Genomic DNA, 27,461 nt, shown 5'->3' with positions numbered 1-27,461 from the left:
CGATACAGACAGTAATTCGATATATGTGGGTTCGATATATCCATGTTCGACTGTATTTACAAAAATAACTGCAGCACTGGCCAGTTCAGCCGACAGCTCGAGACCCGGAGCAGTTCGCCTTCTTCATCGGGGCACCTGCCTGCATCGTCCAAAAGACGCACGCAATATGCGTGTAGCATTATCCCCAACGGGAGAAGCACTTTCCCGGTGCATCCAGATATTGGTGTCAACAGGCTCTAGGCATGCACCATGCACACCGTCAGTGGGATGCGGGGCAGATGAGGCACTGACTGGGGCAATTTCATTCCCAGCTGGAGTCTCAGCACGTTGCACTCTGTACGGGCCTTTGTACGGAGACCTGAGTTTTTCCGACAGCCCAGTGTGACGGGTTGGGGAACAAAGCAGTACGAGAGACCTAGGCGAAAAGCGCACGCCCTGGTGATGGCGTCAAGTGCATATTCGAGGCACTGGCAGTGATGACCCACAGCACTCGGTATGGGCCTGTGTTTGCGTAGTGCATGACATAATCTGTTGCCACAGCGACCCACTTGTTGCCAGACATGGATAGAGGGAAAGGGTCAAGTAAGTCGAAGCCAACGTGAAAGAATGGCTCCGACGAGACGTCGAGCGGTTGAAGGCACCCGGCAAGGAGCGTCAGTGGTGTTTTTCAGCGCTGGCATTTCTCACACGTCACAACGTATTTTCGGACAGGGCGAGCATCATCATCATCATCATCATCATCATCAGCCTGGTTACGCCCACTGCAGGGCAAAGGCCTCTCCCATACTTCTCCAACAACCCCGGTCATGTACTAATTGTGGCCATGCCGTGCCTGCAAACTTCTTAATCTCATCCGCCCACCTACCTTTCTGTCGCCCCCTGCTACGCTTCCCTTCCCTTGGGATCCAGTCCGTAACCCTTAATGACCATCGGTTATCTTCCCTCCTCATTACATGTCCTGCCCATGCCCATTTCTTTTTCTTGATTTCAACTAAGATGTCATTAACTCGCGTTTGTTCCCTCACCCAATCTGCTCTTTTCTTATCCCTTAACGTTACACCTATCGTTCTTCTTTCCATAGCTCGTTGCGTCGTCCTCAATTTGAGTAGAACCCTTTTCGTAAGCCTCCAGGTTTCTGCCCCGTAGGTGAGTACTGGTAACAGCTATTATATACTTTTCTCTTGAGGGATAATGGCAACCTGCTGTTCATGATCTGAGAATGCCTGCCAAATGCTCCCCAGCCCATTCTTATTCTTCTGATTATTTCCTTCTCATGATCCGGATCCGCCGTCACTAACTGCCCTAAGTAGATGTATTCCCTTATGACTTCCAGTGCCTCGCTGCCTATTGTAAATTGCTGTTCTCTACCGAGACTGTTAAGCATTACTTTAGTTTTCTGCAGATTAATTTTTAGACCCACTCTTCTGCTTTGCCTCTCCAGGTCAGTGAGCATGCATTGCAATTGGTCCCCTGAGTTACTAAACAAGGAAATATCACCCGCGAATCGCAAGTTACTTAGGTATTCTCCATTAACTTTTATCCCCAATTCTTCCCAATCCAGGTCTCTGAATACCTCCTGTAAACACGCTGTGAATAGCATTGGAGAGATCGTATCTCCCTGCCTGACGCCTTTCTTTATTGGGATTTTGTTGCTTGCTTTATGGAGGACTACGGTGGCTGTGGAGCCGCTATAGATATATTTCAGTATTTTTACATACGGCTCGTCTGCACCCTGATTCCGTAATGCCTCCATGACTGCTGAGGTTTCGACAGAATCAAACGCTTTCTCGTAATCAATGAAAGCTATATATAAGGGTTGGTTATATTCAGCACATTTCTCTATCACCTCATTGATAGTGTGAATATGATCTATTGTTGAGTAGCCTTTACGGAATCCTGCCTGGTCCTTTGCTTGACAGAAGTCTAGGGTGTTCCTGATTCTATTTGTGATTACCTTAGTAAATAGTTTGTAGGCAACGGACAGTAAGCTGATCGGTCTATAATTTTTCAAGTCTTTGGCGTCCCCTTTCTTATGGATTAGGATTATGTTAGCGTTCTTCCAAGATTCTGGTACGCTCGAGGTCATGAGGCATTGCGTATACAGGGTGGCCAGTTTCTCTAGAACAATCTGTCCACCATCCTTCAACAAATCTACTGTTACCTGATCCTCCCCAGCTGCCTTCCCCCTTTGCATATCTCCCAAGGCTTTCTTGGGAGATATGCAAAGGGGGAAGGCGAGCAAGGCCTGGCCAAAAGAAGTGCCGGTAAATCCGATCGTAAGTGCAGGGGTTGCGGAGGGGACCGGTGGGTTTTAAGTCATGAAGTTCATGGAGAATAGCAGACCAGAGGTGCTTAGGAATGACGTGGAGTAGGGCTGGTATTCAACCAGACCCAGAGAAAATTTGTGCTGTCAAGTCTTTTCCTGTACCTCAGTCTTTCAAAAACGTCCAAAGTTTTGTAGGACTACGCTACTAGTTCTGATGCTTTGTGAAAGATTTCGTAGCAATGGCCCGACCATTTACTGATCTTCTGAAGAAGGATGTGCCATTTACGTGGGGTCCTGCTCAAGCTGCTGCTTTTGCCCACCTCATGACCATAATCACGCAACCCATACCGACCCACTTTGACCCGTCCTCTTCTACAGAAGTTAGTATTTATGCCAGTGGTCACGGGACCAGAATCATCTTAGCCCAACACCAATGGCGTGCAAGATCGTGTTATCGCCTATGCAAGCTGCCTCCTCATAGCAGCAGAACGCAATGATTCGATTACAGAGGTTGAACGCCTCGCTCTCGTCTAGGTGGTTTCTGAATTCTGCCCGTTTTTGTATGGCACGCACTTCTCCATAGTCGCAGGCCATCATGCGCTCTGCTGGCTTTCATCACTCAAGGATTATACCAGCTGGCTTCGCCACTGGGCTCTGTGGCTACAAGAATGTTCGTATATAGTAGTGTACGAGCTGTGCCACCAACATCAAGATGCAGACTGTTTATCATGTTATCCAGTGGATGAACGACCCGACATCCCTGACCCTGGTACCGACGCTTGCGTTTTCTCTGTTTCTCAACTGCGTCATGTCGCCAACGAGCTACGCGTTGATACCACATTGCGCGCATCATTCAAAAGCATGCAGTATGCATGTAGCAATATAGGTGGCTAACCACAGTTGCATTCACTCCTGTGAAAGCAGAACGATGGGCGTGTATAACAATTTGCGAGGCAAGCTATGGGCATCACTCTCACTTCTCAGCGTTGCTGGAAAACGGGCTCTTTTTAGAGGTTGCTAAGATCGATAATGAGCCTTTCGTTGCGCCATAAAAAACTGGGTCCTTAAAGGGGTCCTAAACGACTCCTTAGGCTTGGTGAAAGAACATACCGTATTTACATGACTGTAAGTTGACCTATTGTTTTTTAATTTGAAAATCTGAAGTGGGGGGGTTCGACTTACAATCGAAACCAAAACATGGCATCGCCAAAAAAGTGACACTAACGAGATATCAGGGGAGCTACAATGTAGTTACAATTTTATGTTTGCTCTATGGCCCCACCCATAGTTTTCACTATCCCACGCGTTTGTTCACTTTTCGGAAGGGTCTTTTGAGATTTTTTAGAATATTACAGCGCTCACAACACTCACGGGGAGGGGGGGAGGGGGGTGTCGATAGTTAATGGAAGTGCCGCTGTTACATTCGCGGCAGCACCCCCAGAATGGCGGCATTTGCAGGGAGTATCGATAGTTCATGGAAGAGCAGACACTGCTCATGTGTTTCTCTTTTCCTGTAGCTCTTATGGCGTTTTTCACTGGTCGATCTGGAGCAGCCGCCTGAATAGCGAGCGCTCGGCTTTCACCAATCCGAGTCTGCCAGTGGAGCGCACGAACGCTCCGCGGGAGATCACACAGGAAGTCTGCGTGCACGTGACACAAACCGGTTCCGCAAACTATGCCCAACACAATGTTGTGCGTACCGACCGGGTACCGATTTCGCTTGAAGACGGAAGTGACGCCATGTGACACGTTCTATTTCCGCCCGAATCCGCGTCTCGGCGGCGGAGCAAGTGAGAGCGATCCGGCGCGGAGCGAGTTGATCCGAAACGACCAGTGGAACGCGCGAACCCGCTCCAGATCGACCAGTGAAATTCGGATTCGTTGCCACGGAGCAAAAAAACCTGCTCCGAATCGACCAGTGAAAAACGCCATTAGTTTGACGGGTTTGACTCGACTGCCGGCTACGGGCTACTTCCATGCTTCCTCAGCCGTCATGAGTGCTCCAGGCCCACTAACCATTGAGCACTCATTCACAGCAGCGTTCAAGAGGGCTGCCATCCTTTACGCTGAAGAAACAAATTACTGCGTGGTGGGCCACAAGTTCGATGTTTTTGAATGGGTGGTGCGAGAGTGGTGACTGCAGTGAAGCAAAATTTTCACCTGTGACGGCAAGCGAAGAATTTCCCGCGGGCCGAAGTGTGGATGCTTTCCGGAGCTGTAGGCCAAGCTTGCGGTGTACGTCGCTAAAATGCGTGATCGGTCCCTGCCAGTGAAGTGCGACATAGCCATAAAACAAGCCTGGATCTTCGCCTTTTAAACCTTTGAGGGTCAATTTTTTTCGCCATATGTGACCGCCCAGGGTCAATTTTTTTGTATTGCAGATTCCGATCTTTCTTAGGGATTTATTTCGGAAAAAAAATTACTGTAATTTTCTAGGGTGACCGTAAAGTGAGAAAAATAATGGCTGTGGCTTAGCTAAGGTTACGCCCAGGATGCGAAGCATACTAGCCTTTATTTCAACGCGACCGCGTTAAGGAGCTCGAGTCGCAGAAAAGCCGGTGTCGTCGGTGTCGGTGTCTACGGCGTTGCACTTCATGAATAAATCGGTGTCACCCCGAACGCTGCGTTGCTCGATGCTCACCGCGTCCGATGCGGGGGGCGACGCCGCGAGTGACGGCGCGAGTTGGAGCCCCGTTTCTCCTTTGTCGTGACGTCACGGTATCACGTGGTATTGAAGGCGACACCGCCGCGCCTGAGGAGCTGGGTTGAGCTGTCGTAATATGCTTCGCATAAAAAATATTTTGCATTGGTATATATGCACTCTTCATTCATGATTAACAACAATGAAAAAGGAAATATATTTATCAGAATTAAAAATTTTATGCATTTTTATGCACATAGTTCAAGGCTTTGAAAATCCGCACAAGAGAATATTTCGCAAGCCTCAAATGTTCCTGCTCTTACACTAATACGTAAGTGCATAGCATAATCGAACTGCGTAGGTGCGCGCACTCAAGAAATCCATTTGGTTGTGTGCCCATCAAAAAAAGCAACACGTGTGACAAACTTCCGCTAATCTTCATCTTATCGCCTACCAGCTAGGGCAATTAGTTTTCGCGAGTCTTAAAAAAGAGAAAAACGGAAACGCATGCACGGCGGCATCCTTCCTATGCGCACCCCTGTGAGCACTAAACGAGCAAGAAACAAGCGGTCGCTCTTTGAGCCATTAGGAACGAGATAGCCATCAGTTTCGCAAGTGAAAAAAGCCGAAACTGCCCGCGAAACAAAATCTAAACGGCCGGCCACCCACGCGCACTAATGTGTGAGCGGTGGTATATAGATGCGTGGGAGCAAACTAGCACTAAAACAAGCCATGCAATGAAAACCGAGAGGGAGAGGCGCACGAAATAAATTCCCTGTTTACCCACATAGTGGCAGCACATGACAGAAAAGAAAAAGTTAGAAAATTGCGGCACTTTTTAAACATACAGACGGCGCCGTAAATATACGGCATCGACCATTTTCGGATTTGTTCATGGCGCTGTGTATTTACGTCATTGACCGTCAAAGGGTTAAGGACCTGAGTGGCTGGCAGCAGAAGACCGCGAACTTGCGCCAACCGGACCTGTCCCTAACGCCAGTGTGTGGTTGGGTGCATTCGGTGTGGGCTGCTGTTCCACAAGATGTCGTGGTGCGGTCATTTGCCAAATGTAAAATTTCGCTCGACGACAACACGCTGTGGGACCGTAGTATCGATGACAATGGCAGCACTAGGGAGGACGATGGCACAGTTGAAGATGAGTAGTCCAGTGATCATGTCAGCTACTAATAAATTTTTGTTGTGGAATGCGCCCTCGCGTATGCTCCTCTTTTTTTTTTTCCCTGTCACACACGATATGGGGGGGGGGGTCGACTTTGATTCAAGTTGACTTACAATCGTGTAAATACGGTAGTCTGTGGATAGCATACACTGCTGTGAACATCTCAGTCATTTTTTGTTGTCGTATGTGGCTTGTGGAGCTCACAAGCGGAGTGCGAAGTCACCTTTCTCTTAAATGCCCTTTTTTTTTAACAGAAACCTGCTTCTCATTCTCTTCTGGACACTTTATTTCGTAACAAAGTGAGATTCTCATGCGTGGCTGCTATTGGCTAATAGCTGACATCAGTCAAGAAGGGTGTTTAGATCAGTGCACTTCTTCCAACTGTTACTGTGTATATTTGTCGACGAAGTTCAATAAACAGGCTGAATTAAGTGAAAATGTGCTCTCAAATTTGGTAATGGTTACATATTTCCGGAAGAAGCTGAATATCGCATACTCACGTATGATCTGCTGCGGCCGCAGGTGTAGGATTATGTTTGCTTCAATTTGAGCCAGGGTCATATATTTGCTGTACACTGATGACAGCACCGTAAGTGCTCACATCAACTCAGAGCTGTGCAGGCACTGGCTCTTCATTATTTGGAGTCATCTGAATCCACCATCACTTCACAGATGATTTCCTCATTGGTTAACTCCGCACTGAGTTCGAGATCTTTGTTGGCGTCAGCAAATCCTTTGAAAGTTATCCTGGTTCGAATCAAAATGCTAGCGGCATGCAAATAATCGAGCACAAAGTCCATGGAAAGAGATTGATCACACATGCTGTCGGTCTTTCTGGCCAAGTCAGCAGTCCTGGTGCTAAGCGTAAAGCCAGCGTGGCAACAGCAGACCTAAGGTCAACGGTGTAACTTTTGCCGTTGTCTGAGCACAGCACCATGCGGTTGAGCACGCGTGACCTGTACAGAAGCTTCAGGCTGCAGATCACACCTTGGCCCATTGGCTGCAGGACTGATGTGATGTTCGGCAGCAGAAATTCCACCTGTATAGCCTTTAGGTCCTTGATGTGGCCTTGCGGAGCACACTTGTCCACAAACAGCAGAACTTTTTGGTTCTGCTGTTCGAACCTTCTGTCCAACTTGCGAATGTAGACTTCGGATGACTGCTGCGTTACCTGGGCTTTCTTGTTGACGTCGTACTGAACAGGTAAGGTTGCCCCTTTTAAATACCTTAGATTCTTTTATTTTCCTATGATGAGCATCGGAAGTTTCTGACTTCCTGACGCGTTGCTGAGGACGAAGACGGTAAGCCACTCTTTGCTGCGTTCGCCGCCATGGCAAGGGTCACGGGCAAATGCAAGCATTTTCTCTGGGAGTGCTTCGTAGAACAATCCAGTTTCATCGCATTTGGAAATGTTCTCGGGCATCAACTGCTGCAACAATGTAGCTTTCCATTCTGATACCGCTCAACAGCTGAATCGTCGACAGTGCTGCTTTCCCCGCACATCTTCCTAAACTTCAGGTCATTGCGGTTCTTGAAATTTCTGATCCACCCATCACTAAACTTGAAGTCTTCGATGTTCATTTGAAGTGCAAAAGACTCCGCCTTTTGCTTCAAGATGTAACCCGAGACTGGGATTCGCTTTGTGATCATGGTATTTAGCCACGCAAGAAGCGCATTCTCAAGCTGTGGGTAAACACTTATTAGTCATATCATAAGAAGCCAACAAACACTGATACCAAAGAGAACATAGGGGAAATTACTTGTGCTTAATAAATGAAATAAAGAAACTATAAATTAATGGAAATGAAAGTGGATGAAAGAACAGCTTGCTACAGGTGGGGAACGATCCCACAACCTTCACATTTCACGTGCGATGCTCTACATCTTTCGTGGTAATGACTAACACTCCCAGGGTTCTACTAGGGAACATAAATAGCCAAGAAAGTGGATGACCCGCCGCGGTTGCTCAGTGGCTATGGTGTTAGGCACGAGGTCGCGGGATCGAATCCCGGCCCCGGCGGCTGCATTTCGATGGGGGCGAAATGCGAAAACACCCGTGTACTTAGATTTAGGTGCACGTTAAAGAACCCCAGGTGGTCGAAATTTCCGAAGTCCTCCACTACGGCGTGCCTCATAATCAGAAAGTGGTTTTGGCACGTAAAACCCCATAATCTTTTTTTTTTTTTGTAAGAAAGTGGATGGGGAAATGGCGCTGCGGTAGCTCAATTGGTAGAGCATTGCACGCGAGATGGGAAGGTTGTGGGATCGTTCCCCTCCTGTGGCAAGTTGTTTCTTCATCCACTTTCATTTCCATTCATTTATCATTTCTTTCTTTCATTTATTAAGCACAAGTAATTTCCCCTATGTTGTCCTTGGTATCAGTGTTTGTTGGCTTCTTATGATATGACTATAACAAGTATGACAGTTGGCTTCGAACCCGGTTCCTCTGGCGCAGATGCCCGGTTCCTCTGGTGCAGATGCCCACTGTTCTACCCATTGGACCATAGATGCACGTCTAGGAATCCTACATAACACTCTTACTAGCTTGAAATGATGAGTAGGAATATTGCTTTACGCCAGCGTTTCAACGAGGGGACTCGTCTTTCTCTGGGCCGTGAGCAGCATTTTTAGGTAAGTGTAGCTCACCCTCACACAGCCTAATGGGGAAGAAGGAGGGGTGGAGTGTCAAACATTAAAGAGAGAGAGAGGTAGTATAAGGACTGGAAATGACCTGGAGAGACCAAGAGAAGTTTGGAGTTATGAGAGTAAAGGCGGAGAATCGAGGAATGGAGATAACAATGGGAACCAGAGAATAATTTGCAGACGTAGGTATGTCTGGCCAATCCAATGCGTCGGATTTTCTAGGAGATCAAGAACTATTTGTAGAGGAAAATTATATCGTCACATTGAAATATTTATTATAATGGGCATACATGACTGCGTGGCAGAAGTCCCACGGGCGTGTCTGTTCTCCTTGGAAGCATCCGCTCTGCTCCCCATGTCTCCGCGTAACAGGTTTCAATGTTTATTTTACCCACGCCCTCCGGCGGCATACCGGGACCACTCATGGCTTCCAGACGCTAGAGGTGAAGCCAAAACGAACTATTTAAGAAATCTCTCTGAAATTCAAAAGAAGTGGGAATAGGGGAAGAGGAATACTTGGAAGCAACCTGCGTTCAGTCATTCTTTCAATAGCTTCAATTGAAAAAGGTAATAAGGGAATGTGGTTTGGTTACGAGTGCAAATGAAAACAGCAAGAGCATGCATACACATACGCCTGAAAAAAGAAGAACCGTAATAATCAAGTGCTACTGGGTATATTTGTGCGAGTAGTATTGTGAATACATTCAAGTGCTCCCTTTGAAGCATCTATACCTGTTAATTAGGGTACACTGTTAAGCGTGTGAATGAGATATGACCCTCTACATTTTCTGTCTCTGGGAGACTGGAAGCCTGGCTGTGAGATATGAACTTTAATTTCATCAAAATTGTGGCCTGACAGATTGAAGTGCTGTGCCACTGCTCTTTGAAATTTTTGGCCGTGTCTGCGCGGTGTATGTTTAGTCTGAGATTAATTGCTTGTCATCCTGTTTCACTGATAAACTGTTTGTGGCACATTGAACATTCCAACATGTAGATAACGTTTAAACTAGTGCAGGTAAAACTGCATTTTATTTCCTGCTTATAAACACTTGAACTGCTTTTAACAATTTGGATGTGTATTTCAATGTGAATGTGAATTTGAATGTGTTTGCCGGTCTTATACTTGAAGAGAGTATAGACTGCTGTTTTGATGGTGCACTGAGGGTTTACTTTTGCCTGTGCTAACGTGTCTTTCCAGTTTCTATTGTGGCAATATGGGACTCTGTACATCCGGGAACGTTTTCTTAAGGCGCTCGTTGCTTGCTAAGATAGATAGTATTTCCACAGCACATTGTTTATGTTTGGGAGTGCATCGGAAGATTTTGTTATGAGTGCTAGTAGCTGGTTGGGACTAAGTTGTAGACTCTTTTCTAGCTATTAGAGCCCTCTAATTATGCCTCTCTAATTTACAGGCGTCCCTGTGGGTCTGGTTTCAGGTGCTTTGTGGGTAATTTATTTCATTTGGTGTTGCCCTTAGATTCTTTAAATGGGGAACAGAATCGCCATCATTGCTGCAGATACGTCTGATGTGCTATGCCTATCAAACAAATATTCCTCACTTCGTGTCGCGTGTGATGACTAGTATAATAGAAATATTTCAATCTATCCATAAGCTTCTGCCAAGTGCTATTTTTAGTTTTTCCTTTTCAATGCTAACTGTCATGTTAAGAAAAATAATTTGAGTAGTACAGTGGTGCATGGTGAATTTAATTCTAAGATGAAAGAGGTTAAAATGACAAATGAATGCATGTAGTGCACTTAGGCCATGTTTCCTTATAATGAAGATGTCAGCCATGTAGTGGAGATAGGTGCTAGGTTTTAACTAGGATCATTTTAATAGTTCTCATTAGCAGCTTCAGTCACACAAGCCAGTGCTTTGAGACGTTTGGCACTTGAGTCACACCGCGGGGCAACAATTTAGCGCTGAAACTAAGCATGCATGCTGTTCTAGCTGGTAATAAAACAATTAAAGTTTTATTTCTGAAGAGGAAGTCCGTGCAGTCACACCATAGTTCATTTGAAGTCATTAATGGGGGACACAGATCTCAGAAGGCTGAAAATCACGGAAAACTTGATTCTTTGGAACCATTTATTTTCGGAATCTGCAATGCTGTCAAGGTCTCAAAGTTTTAAACATGAAGCAAGGAACTTTTGAATCGTGAAAAGCACTGCCAACCCCTTACAGAAAAGTCTAACACACAGCAAACTAATACCGTGCAAGTTAATTCAAGCTATTTTCTGAAGTCTTCTCACACAATGTGTTGGACAGTTCAAAAATATTTACATTGAGTCCAACGACACGTTGTTTGGCCTGCCGATGCAACATGTACTCGACATCGCTGTCTCCACAGTTTGGTCCCTGGATGATCTGGTCAGTGGGCTCGGATGGTAGGTTGACCGAGGCACCCGAATTGCCCCACCAGCTCCGCTGGCCTGCCGATCGTAGCCACAGCAAGTGCCACAAACTTTGCCGTCAGCTGGAGTCTCCAGTGGGGTGCCTGCTCAACTAATGGGTCGCAACTGTGGCAGCCGAAGCATGCCCTCCACTGGATTGCCACCGTCTGCACGATCCATCCGTCGTGTCCGGCCTCCAGCTCCTTCTCGTGCCCATGGAAAAGGAGCTGGAGGCCGGCAGCAAGGTGGCTTCTCCAGGCTGCTCTCTTCTGCTACGTGTCCTTTTGTGTTCTTGGCCACATAACTGCACGGTTGTTTTTGCACTGCTTCTTTCATATATATCATTCTTTTTATTTGGCCACTTCCTTATTTTCTCTCATCTTTTTCTATCTCTGCCACCTTGTGCTTTCTTGCTCTTCTTTTCTAACTTCTTCTTTTCTAACTTCTTCTTTTCCCTGTTTCTTTAACTCATGACAAATGCCTAACCTATACTGTATAAAAACAATTTAAATGAAAACACATTCTAAGTGTCTGTTAGGCAGAAGGGATGGCGAGAAAGAAGCTCAAAATTATGCAAAGATACCAAGTTCACAGAGCCATCTCCCATCTTTGCTTCCACGGAGCACCACCATTTTGGTATTGTTCCCTTCCCACCCTCCTTGCTTACTACGGCTGTATAGAAGAATGCTAACATCAGGGGCTGGTCTGACAAAGATTTCGTTGCATGTGACCCTCCTGTTGGCTCGGTGTGCCAACACACGAAGAGGCACCTTTCGAAAGTCTGTTGCTATTGCAACCAGTGCACCAACGCTGCCAGCAAGTGCTCACCTGCTAGGCTTTCGAGGCTTACTTTGAAAACTTTGTTGACCCACTGTTTCTTTGTTGATCATAACAGGTCACACTGTGACTGCAAGCTGTAAATCATCACTCGGTAAGGAAAGAAAAAAAAGTTTGAAACCGGACGCGTTTAGCGCAACCAAAGTGCAATCATCCTCTGCTTATTACGGCAAGCAGAGGAGACAGTTATTGCAAGGTTCAGATGAGCCGGTGATATGATCACGGCGCACCGAACAAGACGTTAGCATCCGAAGACTTTCCAATTGACGACTTTCCAACTGAAGACCACAAAAGCACATGCGACGCACTCGTACAGAAGCAATCTACAAACCACGTGTTGACAAAACTTGCACCAGACGATGCACGCAAGCATGCAGGCAAAGAGGAAGTAGTGTGTCTGGGTTCAGGTGACTTTGGTATGCCCGGCATACGGAAGGTGGCATTTGTCTCTTCCATTCCACACTTTGTGCACTACATCCACCGTGCCACTTGTCGCCGATAACCTGTGAGCGCAGCTTGGAGGAAAAGGGTACATCAAGAGAGAGGCTGAGGGTCGCTCGGCACGAAAGGCACGAAGCGCCACCACGAGTACTCACCCTCTCGCCGCTGATAACATGCAGGCGCAGCATGGAGGAAAAGGGGGCACAGGCAGCGCAATGGCATAGCTGGCGACATCGCTTGCTCGCCCCGCATGGAATGCATTGCTCAATGCGAAAGGTGCTGCCATGAATGCACACACACCCCTTGCCACTTCAGTGGTAAGGGGTGTGTGTGCATTCCTTACCATGCACCCCTTACCACTTCAGTGGTAAGGGGTGTGTGTGCTGCTTATTGGTATGCTGCGAGTAATCTGGTTTAAAATACATTAATTTCGGTCGGGACTGGGAGAAGTTTCATATAAAGCGGTAATTCGAGTAAAGCGGCTTTGTTATAACAAGGTTTCACTGTAGACCAACAACAGTTAGACTGTAGACCAACAAAACAGCAATTTATGTGACGTGCCGTTGTCCTTTGTGAGAATCCTCATGTCCTATGAGGGTTGCACGGGTGCCAAACATTGCAATGAGTGTAAGCACCAGCAGGTTTATGGAGAAGGGCAAAGCCATCCTTTCACATGCAATGCACGGAAATCGTAAGTGCTATCAGCACCACTGGGCGTGTCAGGCTAGAGCCCTTCGACATTGCCCAAGCCTCTTTCATCACCGGCAAGCGGAGGGTGTGGAAAGCTCTGCTGCCTCTCCCATTTTCCCGCGCATGGTTAGTCAACAAAGTTTCTGGCATGGCAGTCACTGTGGCCAACCGTGCCCCAGCGGGTAAGTCAGAAGCCTCTCTTTACCTAGTTTCTTTGAGGGAATTCTTAGTGATATAAACTACGACTAGCTGGCCTGCTGGAAATGTTAGTTGCAAGCGTAATGAATGCTTTCTGATTGCACGCATGGTTGTCGTCCATTGTATTCTTAAACTGGACCGTGGTTGATAGGTGCCAGTGGCGCTGCACAGTGTGCCAAGGCCTAGTGCCATTGGCATGCTCCTTTATTCCTACACCCTACATTTACTCGGGAAGGCAAACAGCAAAGCAACACGGTGGAGCAAAGGCTGCGGCATCTAGGACTACCGAGATAAGAGCATGCGAGTCCATGGGTCACGAGCCGAGCTATGCAACATTTGTGATGATGATGAAGCAACATTTGCTGGGCCCGAAATAAATCGGTGGTGCACGCAGGCACCAGATGGGGTGGTTCCCTAGTTACGGGACCCATATATTTCCAGCAGCTCCTGGCCCCTGTCCGTCAGTGCGAGCTGAATCGGTAGGGCGGGGCTGGATAACAAGGTCTCTCATCGCTCAAGGGGTTGTGGATCAGGGGTGTTGGTGGGAAGGGGAGGAGGGGGGGGGGGGTCTTGAGTTCTGTGCACTCTGCCAAGACGTGTGGCAGGGTGCCCTTTTCTCTTCTGCAAAAAGGACAGAACATATCGTATTGCGCAGGGTACATGCGGTTCATGAGTATGGGATGTGCAAGCGATCCCACCTGCGCTCGACGCAGGATCGTCTGTTGTTGCCTGGTGAGCTTGGGGTGCGGTTCTGGCAGTCTGCACCTTTCCTCTCGGTAATTCCGAGTAATGTCCCGAAAGCTGGTAACTGGGTGCGGTAGCTCTTCCGGCTCATGCTCGGCCCGGATTGACATTTCTCGGGCATGGTAGTCGGTGACAGTGTTGCCTGCTACCTGCGAGTGAGCCGAGACCCATACGAGCTCTATGGCTCTTCCCGGAGGCTTGTGCTTGGCTAGAATGGCTCGGGCCGTGGAGGATATTACCCCCCTGTGGAAGCTTCTGTAAACTGCCTTTGAGTCGGTGACTACGGTGTCCACGCTCGGCTGTGCGAGTGCGAGGGCCACGGCCGCTTCTTCGGCAACTGCGGGGTCTGTTGTCTTCAGGGACGCGCTGACGATCAGCCTGTCTTTTGATGTAAACACTACCGCTGCACGGTCACTGTGTTTTCGGAGCGAGGCATCCGCGTAGAAGACCCTGGGGTTCTCTTCCAGCTTCCGGGCTAGGGCTTTAGCTCGTGCGGTGCGCCTCTCGTCGTCCTTGTCTGGCGTCATGTTCCGGGGAAGGGGGGTAGTGACTGTGACATGTGATGACGATAGATGGCACTGATGACGACGCCACAAATTACTCCCTCTGCCCCTTGTCCTGCAGAGATGAAATCCAAATAGAAAGTGTGGGACATATATACAGGTCTATAGACAAAAGACAAAAAGGTTCGTGGGCAGTCTATGTCACCACCATAACGGATGCCAGTGGAGGCTATCAAACTTCAGAGGGAAGGCTATGGAAGCCACCTAGCGGGAGATGGTAAAACTGGATTGGGGTTGTAAGCACACAACCTGTGGACATTAAACACGCCATGCCAGTGTGCACTGTGGGAATGTGTGACTCTCGCGCGTCCCCTGATATCTTGTTTTCACGCATAGCTCCTGCAGTGCGGCTTCGCTGCGTGGTCTGCCACCCGCAGCGGTCGGAGTGGTACAAGCGGAGTGCGAGAGATGGCACGAGTGTCAGGCTGCTGCGGGGTTACTTGGGTGCGGGAAAGACTAGGCGCTCTCTCTTGGGTTCGAGATTGTCAAGCGGCGCGGATGTCCCGCGCGGGCGCCGATACAAGCTTCTGCGAGACCGCCTCGCGTGGCCTGCCTTCGAACGTGCCACCATTCGCGTGACCGTACGCGCGAACGACCAGGCGTTGGGACCCAGCATGGGGCGAACATATTCGCTCGCTATCTGGTCGCGGTGAGTCGGACTTCCTAGATTTGTCGTGCGCCCATCGGCATGTTTTGGGGATAGCAACTCGGCTAGCAGGCATTGATCTATGAAAGGTGCAATAAATGCCCTTGTGATTGTTTGCACTTCTGTGTTGTCATTCCTTTGACCCAAGAGCGGGTGTGAGAACACCACAGCACACAGTAGTTGGTGGAAACAGTTGCATGTTCTGGTCACTTCGAGGGGTAGGCTTACAGGACTGGTGTCCCCACAGAAATTAATTTTCCTGGCCTTGCGAGTCTCGAAGGTTTTATCGTGAAAATTTCCTAAAAAGACTTTTTCATCTGGCGAGAAGCAAAGGTCACGCCGTGAGTCTTTCCTCCTTTGGATTGTGCAAGATGTCGCAGTGCTTGAATCCGTTCCCGTGTTGTCGTAGCATGCTGTGAAATTATTTGGAGATGTTTTAGCTCACTCTCCAAGATGTTCATGTAATGTGGTCATGTGATTCATGTGATGTGGTCAGGAAACCACTCTGCAGCCTTTGGGTGCAGAAGCAACTTGAGTATGCGGAAATTTCTCTTGGCTGCGCAAACATCTAACGTGCGTCATCAGCTGTGGTGTGTGCATGTGTTTTGAACTAGCTTGGTTGCACTGGTTTCCACTCAACAAACAGCAGTGGCGTCTGTGAATTGCCAGCGTGAATTGGAAAATGTTCTTTCTATCTGATCGGTTGGAGCAGGAACTGAAACATAAAACTGCTTGTCTATGGCCAACCCAATGCAACCTTGAAGCATTCAACCCTGTAATCCCCACACAGTTCCACATCGAGGCAAACTTTAACACATCGTTGACATTTATTCCTGGCCATGGAGAGTATACATATTTGTAAAAAAAGAACTTGGAAATATTTTTTTAATTATAGCTTAATGAATTAGCTCTTAGTTTGTTAAACTATCCACAGCTGAAGCTTCACTCCAACGCATCAGGAACGCAACTATCGACTTTGCCCCAAGTTTCCTGCACCCCAGTCACAATTTTGAGGCATCAAACTCAGCGTAGCGTATCTAATACATTGGGCATTACAAAGTTAAGGACCAATTGTTGCAGAATATTTTGGTCAGCTGACAGCATTGCTCCCATGCATTTCAACACTACTATGCTACGTCTATGTTAGCCTCCTGTGTGAGGCTATTGGCAATGCTCAATGCAGCAATCACTCCAGTTGATAATTTAGCATGATACATGTAAACTTCGTGCTTCGGCAATGCCTCTTTACACTGTCAAGCAGTAATATCCAAAGGATTTTACATAAAACGAATGCAATGGCTATTCGGCAGGACAGGATTTCCATGAAACGTGCAAGTGCATCATAGAGGACGGGCCAAAGAAGACCGAACAAAAAATTGGTTTCATCCCCTTGCAGGTTGTAAATTTGAATTGTGTTTCTCTAAAGTGTATAATCAGCCGATGTTGTCACCATCTTACAAAAAAGAAACAAAAAAAGGCACGGGCAGACAGCGAAATAAAACTGTGCATGATCATGCGGCATGCTTGGCCCATGGCTGTAGGACAAAAAAATCTGTAACCCAGCACATACCACGGCTTCGGACGCTTGGGCAGTCTGCAGCTGGCTGCTCGACCACTTGACAAGTGTGATTCATACTGTGTGGTATGCTGTTATCACTAACCAAAACTACTGATACAGGCAGAGATACATATAAGGTTAAATGGGACATGGATAGGATAGGAATAAACTTTATTTGTCCAACGGTTATTGATGTTGGTGCCTGGGGCTAGGCTGCCAGGGGTCCATCGCTTGAGGAAAATCTTCCGAAATCCTCGGCAACAGCCCTGGCCCGCTGAACGGTCCACTCCTGGTCTTCGGGTGCCTCGCTGAGGAGGGCGGCTTGCCATCTCTCAGCAAGGCGCCCCTCTTCGGAGGGTCCTGCTGTTGTCTCCCCCCTTCCTCCTTGTCCTTCTTCCTCATGGCGTTGGCATTCTCAAAGCACATGGGCCATATCGGCCTGTTTGTGCTCGCACCATGGGCGGCCGGGCGACGGGTGCAGCGCGGGCCACAGGCGGTGCAGGTGGTAGGGGTTGGTGAAAGTGCCCGTCTGCAACCATTTCAGGTCGACCGCCTTAGACCTGTCTAGGCGCCCGTGGGGCTGTGGATATTTTCTTTGTTCTTTCTTATAGTGGCCAAGCACCTATCTGTACGTTGCCGGAAACTCCTTGACATCGCACTCGGTGTCCGCTTGATCCCCAGCTCTGTCCGCCGTGATTTGTGTTGTGTTGGTAATGACAGCAGCCGTGCCAGACGGGGTGGCCGCCGCCATCGCCGTCACTCCTCTGCTGGGATCCCGCACAACAACGGCAGAGGCTGCCCTCTCGGTGACCGCGTTGCGGCGGGTAAGCTGCCTCGCGACGAGGTGGGCGTGCTCGTGGTTGGGTGGAGTGTCAGACATGGGACCGTGTTTACTCTGCAGAAGATATCGCCGGTGCATCCAGTATGGTGAAATATTAAGGCAGCCCCACTACGCCATCTGTTTTATCTTGTTGGTGATCTTCTTCTTGTCGCTCTCAAGACACCGTGACATAACCCCCAGCGACGAAAGCGCCGACCCGGCGCCTGCTAGATGGCAGCCGCATGGTATGGCTTAAGACGACCCACATGGCCGAGATCAGATGACGTGGACGGCGAAGAAGCATCAGCTATTTAATAAATGACATCACTGAGTTGTTCGATCATGCGACATGGTAGGGGCCAGAGTACGAGGAGAGCAGTTTTTCCTATAGGCACACCCGCCGTGAAGGATTCCAAAGGAGGACAAATTTCGCCAGAAGAGAACTGTACATCACGATGACGGTTGTCATAAAGAAACTTCTGTCTTGCCTGCAACTCAGAAAGGCATAGAGTTTCATACAACAATTACTAGAGAGAACTCTGGCACTAGTGTCTATGGGGGCTGCAAGTGGGGCGATTCAGCCAGCATGGGAATGATGGGTGGCACGTGGCTCTGCCTAAACTTTGTCCTTCTGGCTTCAAAGAGCTTCATGACTTTGCAACCTTCTCATTTTGAACAAAGCACTGTGTAATAAATCATTAAATAAACATTATTAAAATTGTCTGATGGCAGGATTCGAACACGGCACCTCTAGCACAGAAGCCTGATAGTGAAACCATTACGCCAAGGATGTATGCGTCGACAAACGGCATAGGATGCCCTTATGAATTTCTTGTGTGCAAGCCAGTGCGTTCAGACACTTGGCACGATTCGGTTTGGCCGCCTCAACAGATTGAGCCGCTGCAATTACTGTAGAACTTTGTTTATACTTTCTGGAAAAAACCGCGAGAAAAAAAACATACTACCCAGAAAAACATACGATCCGAAGTAACTAAAAAAATTGGACAAGCTCAACTATTGCTGTCATCTACGCAATTTGAAGCATCACGCGGATCGTTGCAGCACGAGACGCAGACACACGTCGAACGGGTGATGCTCCGGTGGCCCGAGACATGTTTTGTTGGCTTCCTATGGCATGGTGTTTTAAGATGGCGATGAGAAACCGAAACAAAATTGAGCTGGTGGGCGATGCCGGATGCCGCCGAAACTAAATGTGATTGCGACATCAAGCCGCGTGCAGCAGGAAGTGGCGCGCATTTGGATCATCGCCTAATACAAGCATACAGTACACTACCAATGGCACTATAAGCAGCACGCGCTGTAAAACAGGTAGGTAGAAATGCTTATCGCAGTAGGTTTAGCGGCCATAGCTGTGAATGCGGCATGCGACGACCCGGGTGAAGATTTGCTGGTACCAAAATAAGAAACTGTGCGCGCTGTCATTTTCCAGTGAGACAGGCCTAAATATACTGTTCTCAATCGTGCGTGCCTCGTGCCTTTTGTTCACATGGTATATAGTGGCCGGGAAACATATACGATCACAGTCTGCAGCATGGAAGGGCGGCACGTTTGGTTATCCTAAAAGCATGTGCTATGCTTCCGACGGCATCACGTGCTGTGAAACAGATAGACGAAGATGCTTATTGCAATATCTGTGAATGCCGCTTGTAATGTAACCCCAGAGAAGATTTGCTGGTACCGCAGCGGCATTTTCACGTGAGATGGGCAGGTGAGTATTGTGGTGAAGCTGCCGCGGTGGCCAGCTATACACAATTCTCGATCACTCTTCTCGATCGTGCATGCCTCGCACATTTCCTTGTTTACGAGGGATCTAGTGGTCGGAAAATGCATCATACAATCGCAGTTTGGCAATGTACTGAACGTTAGTGCCAAAAAAATCGTGTTTTTCGGGAACATATAGACCAGAGCACGATAGCCTCCCACCCAGACTAACACAACGCATACTCTCGCACCCGGGTTGCCCGGTCGGCCAGCGCCATTTTGTACTGGGCTGCCAAAGTGTGTTCATCGGCGACCAGTGGACATGTCAAGCGCCAGCTCTAGGACTCCAAAGTGCGGAAATGTGCCCGTTCATGCGGATCCAAAGTACAAGAAGGCATCTGGGCGGCATTGCGTCTTGTTTAGATGCCAAAACAACCAGCGCAAAAGGAGCAGGTTACTTAGCGCTGTTTGCAAAGAGCAAAAACACGTAGGGAATTGTGCCGGTGCGGTGTTTTCAGCCTGCACCGATTTCCATCCGCAACAAAGAACGCCAAGCTGCGCCACCGGTGGATAGCTGCAGTGAACAGGAAGAACTAGCAACCCAGTAAAAATGCACGAGTGAGTATCACAGGTGATGCTCGGCAAGTGCATGCTTTCACTACATTTTAACTCAAAGGGGACCATTAAAAAATGCATTTGAATAGTCACGGAGAGCACAAAACAAAAAGACTGGCACGAGCGAAGATACTGTTCCTGGAGAGCGGGCCCTGTCTCTACAATGGCCCCTACTGGTCCCCCGGGAAAATCAGTGAGGCTATTTTGAAGCTAAAGCGCCGGAAGGCGCGGGAATCGTATAATCCGGCGTGACTGATACAGCACGAGCGTCGCAGACGGGAGAAAATGTGTCTGATGTGCCGCGCCTTTGCAAGGAGAATAAGTGACGCCACCGGGGAATTTACCGCATGCTTCTGAGCACTTATGGGAGAAATACCGCCTTCCGCGAAACTCGTCGCAAAGCATACGCTCGGGCAAAATTTTGCCGCGTGATGCATGTTGAAAAGCAGAATTTTCATAAAGCTTTATCGCGCAACCTTTAATAATGTATCGCACCGACACAGTGCTGTATATTCCTTCACAGGTTACGTGCCAAAAATAGAGAGATATTAGAGCTCACACGTGTTCCAGCATATAGCACGCGGTTTGCACAAGCGTAATAGCGTACTTACCCGATGTATTCGCCTCTGCAGTCTGCACTGCACTCAGTGTGGCCATTGAGGGCTTGCATGAGGTTTGATTGAATTGAATTGAAAATATGATTTTTTTTAATTTCCCGTGTAATGATCGCACCCTGAACTTGCCGCAGCGATATATTGTGTGCCAAGTCTAGCTAATAATGATCGCGCTATCTGTCGAATGCTATGCGAACGACTCTTCAAGACAAACCAAGCAGTCTGCACGCACCAAACATTCTTAAGCAGATGCCCCATTTAATTCCTTTCATCACTTTACGCACTTCCACAACAAAAAAACAACAACCACACTTGCCTTTATTATGTGTAGGCTTCATAATGGTTGTGGTCAACAACAAAAAGGCGCCTTTTGATTCCTCTCGTCTGCACTCGTGGGCACGCAACAAACCGCGAGCGGCAACGATAGCAGCCACGTTCACACTGATAAGTTAGCAGTGTACCCTATTCATGCACCGACGCTTGTAACACAGCTAAAATATTCCCCACCCTTAGCGGAAACATGCTGTATTAGGATAGTAGTGAAGACAAATTCCGCAGTTTCCACAGCATGCCCGCCATGTGTTTCTATGTCACTGGCAGCTAAGCGTGCCCATCTGTTTCTGTCCCCTCAAAGTGGACATGGCTACGTTATTGCCACAAACTTGCCGATATTAACGATGTTATTCATTACAGATATGGAATAAACTGTTTCAACGCACGTAATGTACTCACGATAAAAAAAAAAAAATCGCGTTCGGCTTGCTCCGCTGGCCGCCATTTTTGTTTTGAGGTCCCGCACTACATACAGCGGCAGCAAACGCAAAATGAAAAAAAAAAATTTTTTTGTGGTAAATTTAATCCGTGTAACGATCGCACCTCTCAATTAGAGTCAATTCTTTTTGACAAAAAAGTGCGATCATTATGCGAGTTAATACGGTATATCGGCCAGACTGGGCGATGCATAAATGAGCGTGCACAGGAACATGGGCTGTCACTGAAAGGTAATGACAGAGCACATTTGCCTAAGCACTGCAATTCGCTTGAGTGTGAGCCGTGACTGGACAAGATACGGATTCTTGGAAGGAGCAGGGACACCACGGCATGTGAATTTTTATAGGCGTTTCATATTAAAGAGTGAGGTTCGTCTTGTATTAGTGACACATCAGTTTTACTTGTGCATGCAGAAAGAAGGTTTTTGATAGCCGGCTGTGATTATGGTGTTGCGAGATTGAAGCTGTTTTTGTATGTTGTGCATTTGCCTGCGTGTATATATTGCTTGCTATACAATAGAGAATAAACAGTCGAAAGTTGCCGCTCCTCTTGTTCCTTCCCGTCCTTCCTTGTTTGCACCAAAGCAATCATATTTATGGTCTACTCAGCGCTATGGTGTTTGGCCGCTAAGCACGAGGTCGCGAGATCGAATCCCGGCCACAGCGGGATTCGATGGGAGCGAAATGCGAAAACACCTGTGTACTTAGATTTAGGTGCACGTTAGAGAACCTCAGGTGGCCAAAATTGCCGAAGTCCTCCACTACGGCATGCCTCATGATCGGAAAATGGTTTTGGCACTTAAAAACCTATAATTTTAATGTGTGCAAATACTAAAGCAGTGCCATGTGACTAGGCATTTGTGTGCAGTACCATCTGTGCCTTCATATGGGTCTCAAGTAAACAGGACAAATATAATAACAGGTTGTAAATGAAAATAATGTCCCTGAAACAACAGCCTGACTAGTGTTTGATGCTTTGCCATTCATCACCATGATATCCTCACCCTCTATGAGCCCTGTCAATTGCTGACAAGAGTTGAAGAGTTGCCTTGCCCTCTTCATTGCTACTTGAGCAGCTTTATCACTTCATCGGGCAAATTACGCTGGGAAATGTTACTGTCATTCCCAGGGCCACTTCATAGATCTTGTCTGTGTGCAGTAGCAATCATTCTTACTGAAGAACGTTTGAGTGCACTAATATTGCTATGTGTAAGCACCTCTGTACTTTTTTTTAGATTTTGTGTGCTTTCATTGGAGCTTGGAAAAAGGATACTCACAGCGGATATTTTCATGGAAACAAATCGCTTTGGGTGTTTTTCAGTGCACTTGCCAGCTTACGTAGAAGGGTTGCTTTTTAGTGCTTCCCAATTATTTAGTGAGGCTCACTCCAATAAATAATCCGAGTCGCTCAACAAAACAGCAAACAGTATGGCAGGAGTGGTCCTTGCATAGCATGCCCATTCTCTTTTTTTATTCTCCGTACGAGTTAGCTTTTATAAGTATTTGATTCACAACAGCTCTCAGCATATATGTGGATGCCATGAGAACCTAAAAGCAGGGCATTATTTCACTTGGTTCTGGCAAGAGCACACTTTATCCATGAAAGAGCAAAATATAGTCACCTTTTAGTGACGGTGAAGAACGCGGTAGCAAAATTGTAAATCAGGAAACTTTTAATTGGGGGAACCTGTGCTCGCAAAAGACACTCGTGGCACTCGTTTTGAGTGTCAAAGAGTGCTTTGACACTTAAAATATGCAAAACTGGGTGATGGAAGTGCTGCACAAGTTGTGCCAGAAGGTAGTAAGCACAAGTGGCAATGTGGCGCTTGAGTCTGTAATTTGTAACAGTGGCACTCATCTTGCCTTGCAGAATTGGTCCCCTCCGTCAGAGTTGGTGTGGACCCAGGGTCGCAAACTGGTGCACTGCTGGGATGACCGTGACAACAGCTATGAGCTGTCAGGAGACACTGCAGTCAAGATGCGCAAACGGGCACTTCTCGGATATGGCCTTGAGGTTTGTTTCCAGCATCCATGCCCTCCAAACGGGGGACCACACCGCACACTGTTAAAAAGATTATGGCATGTTTGGTACACAGAATGTTGTGCAGGATTGTGTGCAGCATATAAGGGGGACAGTACACGCAACAAATTAAGGCGAGAGCCTTAGATTGATCATGGGTTGAAAATTTGACCGTCCAGAAAATTCAATGGCCCCAAAATTGGCGGTCGCACCCTCGAACTTTGGTGGGAGTCGAACTCATAAGCTTTTGCATTAAGGTGAAGTTAATTGAGGCACAGTTTAAGGCACCCAAACTTATTACCTTCGATGGGAGAAAATAAGTAATAGGAAGTAACAACGTATTCGAATGAGAACGTCAAGTAATTTATTGAATGTCTCGTGAGTGTGCAGACTTTCGCCTTCATCCTCTTTAGCATATGCTAAAGTGACTGGAAACTTTTGTTGTTGGTATTATTGATATTATTATTTTTACGATTGTTATTATTGACTGTTATTATTATTAATGCTGTCATTGTATATTAGAATCTCAATGATACAAATCTTGTGATGGTGCAGAAATTTGTATCACCCAAAAACAGAAATTATAATGTCTCGGTTGCAAAAAAAAAAACTGAAAAAAAAGAAACATAGCCGCAATGTTGTATTTCTCTACGCATAAACAAAAACAACAAAGGTAGGTGCGAGAAGAGAAAGCTAGCATGGCAATTTGCGGGGATGCTCTCCTGCACCCCGTCATGTTGCTGTCCCCACATGGTTCTCGCATCTCCTGTACACTGGTTTCTGGTTTCCTCGCGTAGCTAAGCGCCGGGAGTGGTCAGTGTAGTTGCAAAATAATATGAGTGTTGTGCTGCTAACGCCACCTAACGACACAGGCCCAAGAGGGAGTGGTCTTTGGCTTTGGCTGTGGGCTAGGATGTGTCGCACGCGTGCCAGCATGCACCAAGGGGTCCTTCCAGTGAAAGGCTTCGGAGCAGAACACTATGATGGACTAACATAATCATTTGAACGCACCAAGGTTCGCGGAACTGTACATGCGAACGAGTAAGCATTGGTGTCTAGCATGGGGGCGGACATATTTCCTTGATATCCTGTCATGGTGAGTCAGACTATTCGTCAGTGCCCATTTGCATATTCTATCAGTAGGGCAGTCGAAACCCGCTGGGGAAACACACCGGGGAAAGCAAGAAAATTTCCTTTTATGGTAACTCTGTTGGGGTGAATACGAGACAGCAAAGACAGGGAAATGGGCTGCAAGACAAAAATTTATTGCCAAAAGTCAGTAAGCTTACTTTGTGGAGACGTGCCTTGCAGCATTTTGACAGCTGTGCTTTCACGCTGCAAAAAATGGTCCATTGCCATGTCATCAGCATGCTTGCTGAAAAACAAACTAATTGTGTCAAAGGTGCATAACGCATCCCACTGGCTTGCCTTCTTCGCTTGATATTTTGGTCCTTGGTGGTCCTCAGCGCCATCGCCTTCGCCCACATTACTTATAATGGTCTCGTCGGTCATCTCCTCGTGCATGTCTTCATCCATGTAAACAAATGCGTCGACGCTGAGGCCACCTGGAACATTGGCCACTATGTCTTGGCGAGCTTTGAAACAGCTCTAGCAGCCAGGGCTTGCCTTAAAATTATTGTGTATGAGCATGTATGGGAAGTCCAGCACCTTCTGTTGAAGTACCTTTGCAGACAGTGGTACTTTGTTGGCATGCTGTTAACAAAACCAAGCAAACACCGCCTCGTCAATGACTGGAAACACTGCAGCCATCACCATGTTGTTCTTTGCACTTGCACCATTTCCGAGCATACCGAGAATGGAGGCCTTAAGAATAGCGTCTGTCCCCCGCAGGGGCGTCTGCGTCAGCAGGCGTTTGGTGCATTCTCGGTGTGTTGCGACACCACGTACCCGAGCACACGAGGGTTGGACCCTCCCGCGTGTAGCCGTGCGCGGTTTAGCCGTGTCTGGGGAAAAGGGGATCCTGGAGGTTGAGCCGATGCTGGGAGTTTGGACCTTTAAGGCCCCCCGGCGGAGGCAACACACCTCTTCGGCCTCGGCTTCACATAGACGGCACCTCCAGGCTGACCCACCTGGAGGAAATCGGCAGTCACCTTTTCCCGTCTTCTTCAATCTTCGTCTTTCTCTCTCACTTTCAATCTTTCCTGTCTTCTCTTCGCTTCTTCTTACTTCCAGACTTCCAGGTGGCGAGGGTTAACCTGGTGTAGTTATCCAACCTTGGGTATCGTATATTAGGTTATAGCGGCGATGCATGGCTGGCGTCTGCAGGCATTTTCCCGACCTTGTAGCGTCCCCTTGTTGGGCTCGGTGGTGGGTGGCCACCATCGCCGCCGAATTTTCCAATTTTTTATGGCTGAAGCTTTTCCCCTATTACCTGATCGCTCCCTGAAGAGGGGGCGCACCGATGAACCTTTCAGCTTTTTATGCAACCTAAAGAGTCCTTTCCGAAATATCACGTTGTTCACAGTCAACACGAAACTAAGACAGTCTGAATGGTATCACTTTTTCTTGTAGCCAAATCCCTCACAGAAGCAATAGGCCCAGGTTACAAAGTAACAAAGATAGAAGCGGTGATCTTCTTCTCGAAGTTCGCGACAAGCCACAATACGACAGACTTTCGAAACTTGTAGCGTTTGGGGTCAGTAGGCCCACACAGGATGATGAATACAGTGCGCGGGGTCATCTCGGAAGATGACCTTCTCGAACTTAGTGAAACTGAATTACTTGAAGGATGGCAAGAACAGAACGTTGTCAAAGTGCAAAGGATTAAAATAAGACGAGATGACAAAGAAATACCAACCAGGCATATAATCATCACTTTTGGAACCAACATTCTTCCTGAATCAATCGAGACCGGTTACTGCAAGCTACATGTCAGGCCATACATCCCAAACCCACGTCGATGTTTTAAGTGTCAACGCTTTGGGCACGGGTCCCAAACCTGCAGAGGGCGTGCTACTTGTGCCGAGTGTAGCTCCATTGCACACACTTCTGACGTTTGCAGTTCAGCAACCCGCTGTGCCAACTGTGAAGGAGACCACCCTGCTTACTCGCGATCCTGCCCTTCGTGGAAAAAAGAAAAACAAATAATAGAACTCAAGGTAAAACTAAATCTGACTTTCCCAGAGGCACGCAAGCATTTCTATACCAACAATCAGACCAGTCCTTCATACACCGATGTGGCGCGCCGGGGGGCAGCGCCACATTGTTCGGCGCCCGCCCAAGTAACTCGGAGAGTGACGGCGGTCACGCCATCCGCCCCCTTGACTGGGACAGCCAGCGCTGTTCCGTCGCCCGCAAATGAGGGCCAGCAGACCTCCGGGCCTGTTGTACCCAGGGCCACTGCCCGTACAGATCGGCCCACCACTCTCGCGAAAGTGCCTGCTGCGCGGGCAGTATCCATAGACTCAGACGAGGTGATGGATACAAGCACAAATCCGGCGTCTCAGACGCCCAAGGAACGGCGCAGCTCCCTCGAGCGCGCCGGGAAGAAAGAAAGAGCTCGTATCAAGGGGCCTGAAAAGGTCTCGTGAGCTTATATAATCTATATTTCTTAGACACACAGCACAAAATACATACATTATGGATACGCAGATAATACCATGGAACGTCAGGGGTTTACTCCACAACCTAGACGACATTAAGGAACTCTTAAATAAGTATAATCCAAAGATGCTGTGTGTCCAAGAAACACATCTTAATCCTTCACACACGAACTTTCTCCGGCAGTATGCCATATACCGAAAAGACCGCAACGACGCTCTTGCCTCGTCTGGCGGTGTGGCAATAATTGTAGATAAGGGTGTTGTTTGCCGGCAATTACAACTTAAAACACCCCTAGAGGCAGTTGCAGTTCGTGCGATACTGTTTAATAAACTAGTAACGATTTCCTCAGTATACATCCCTCCGAACTGCCATCTTTCAAAAACGAATTTCCAAAGCTTTATTAATGAACTGGTCAAACCTTATATTGTTGTCGGAGATTTCAATGCACACAACACCCTTTGGGGAGGTTGTTGCTGTGATGCCAGGGGACGCCTAGTAGAAAGCCTCCTCTTCACTACAGGTGCATGTTTGCTAA

General features: G+C 47.7%; 1 protein-coding gene across 2 annotated transcripts in view; it reads left to right on the top strand.

The window, feature by feature from the left end:
- Positions 1–27,461, top strand: part of mio (GATOR complex protein mio) — a 534,566-nt gene that overhangs the window by 273,227 nt on the left and 233,878 nt on the right. For both annotated transcript variants that reach the window (XM_070532612.1, XM_070532613.1), the window contains exon 14: positions 23,213–23,356. In XM_070532612.1, the coding sequence (XP_070388713.1) occupies positions 23,213–23,356 (144 nt within the window). The remainder of the gene's footprint in view (positions 1–23,212; positions 23,357–27,461) is intronic.

The sequence above is a fragment of the Dermacentor albipictus genome, chromosome 1, assembly GCF_038994185.2.
Source record: "Dermacentor albipictus isolate Rhodes 1998 colony chromosome 1, USDA_Dalb.pri_finalv2, whole genome shotgun sequence".
NCBI classification, from domain to species: domain Eukaryota; kingdom Metazoa; phylum Arthropoda; class Arachnida; order Ixodida; family Ixodidae; genus Dermacentor; species Dermacentor albipictus.
Note: the sequence above shows the minus strand (reverse complement) of the source record. Positions and strands in the feature narration are given on the sequence as shown.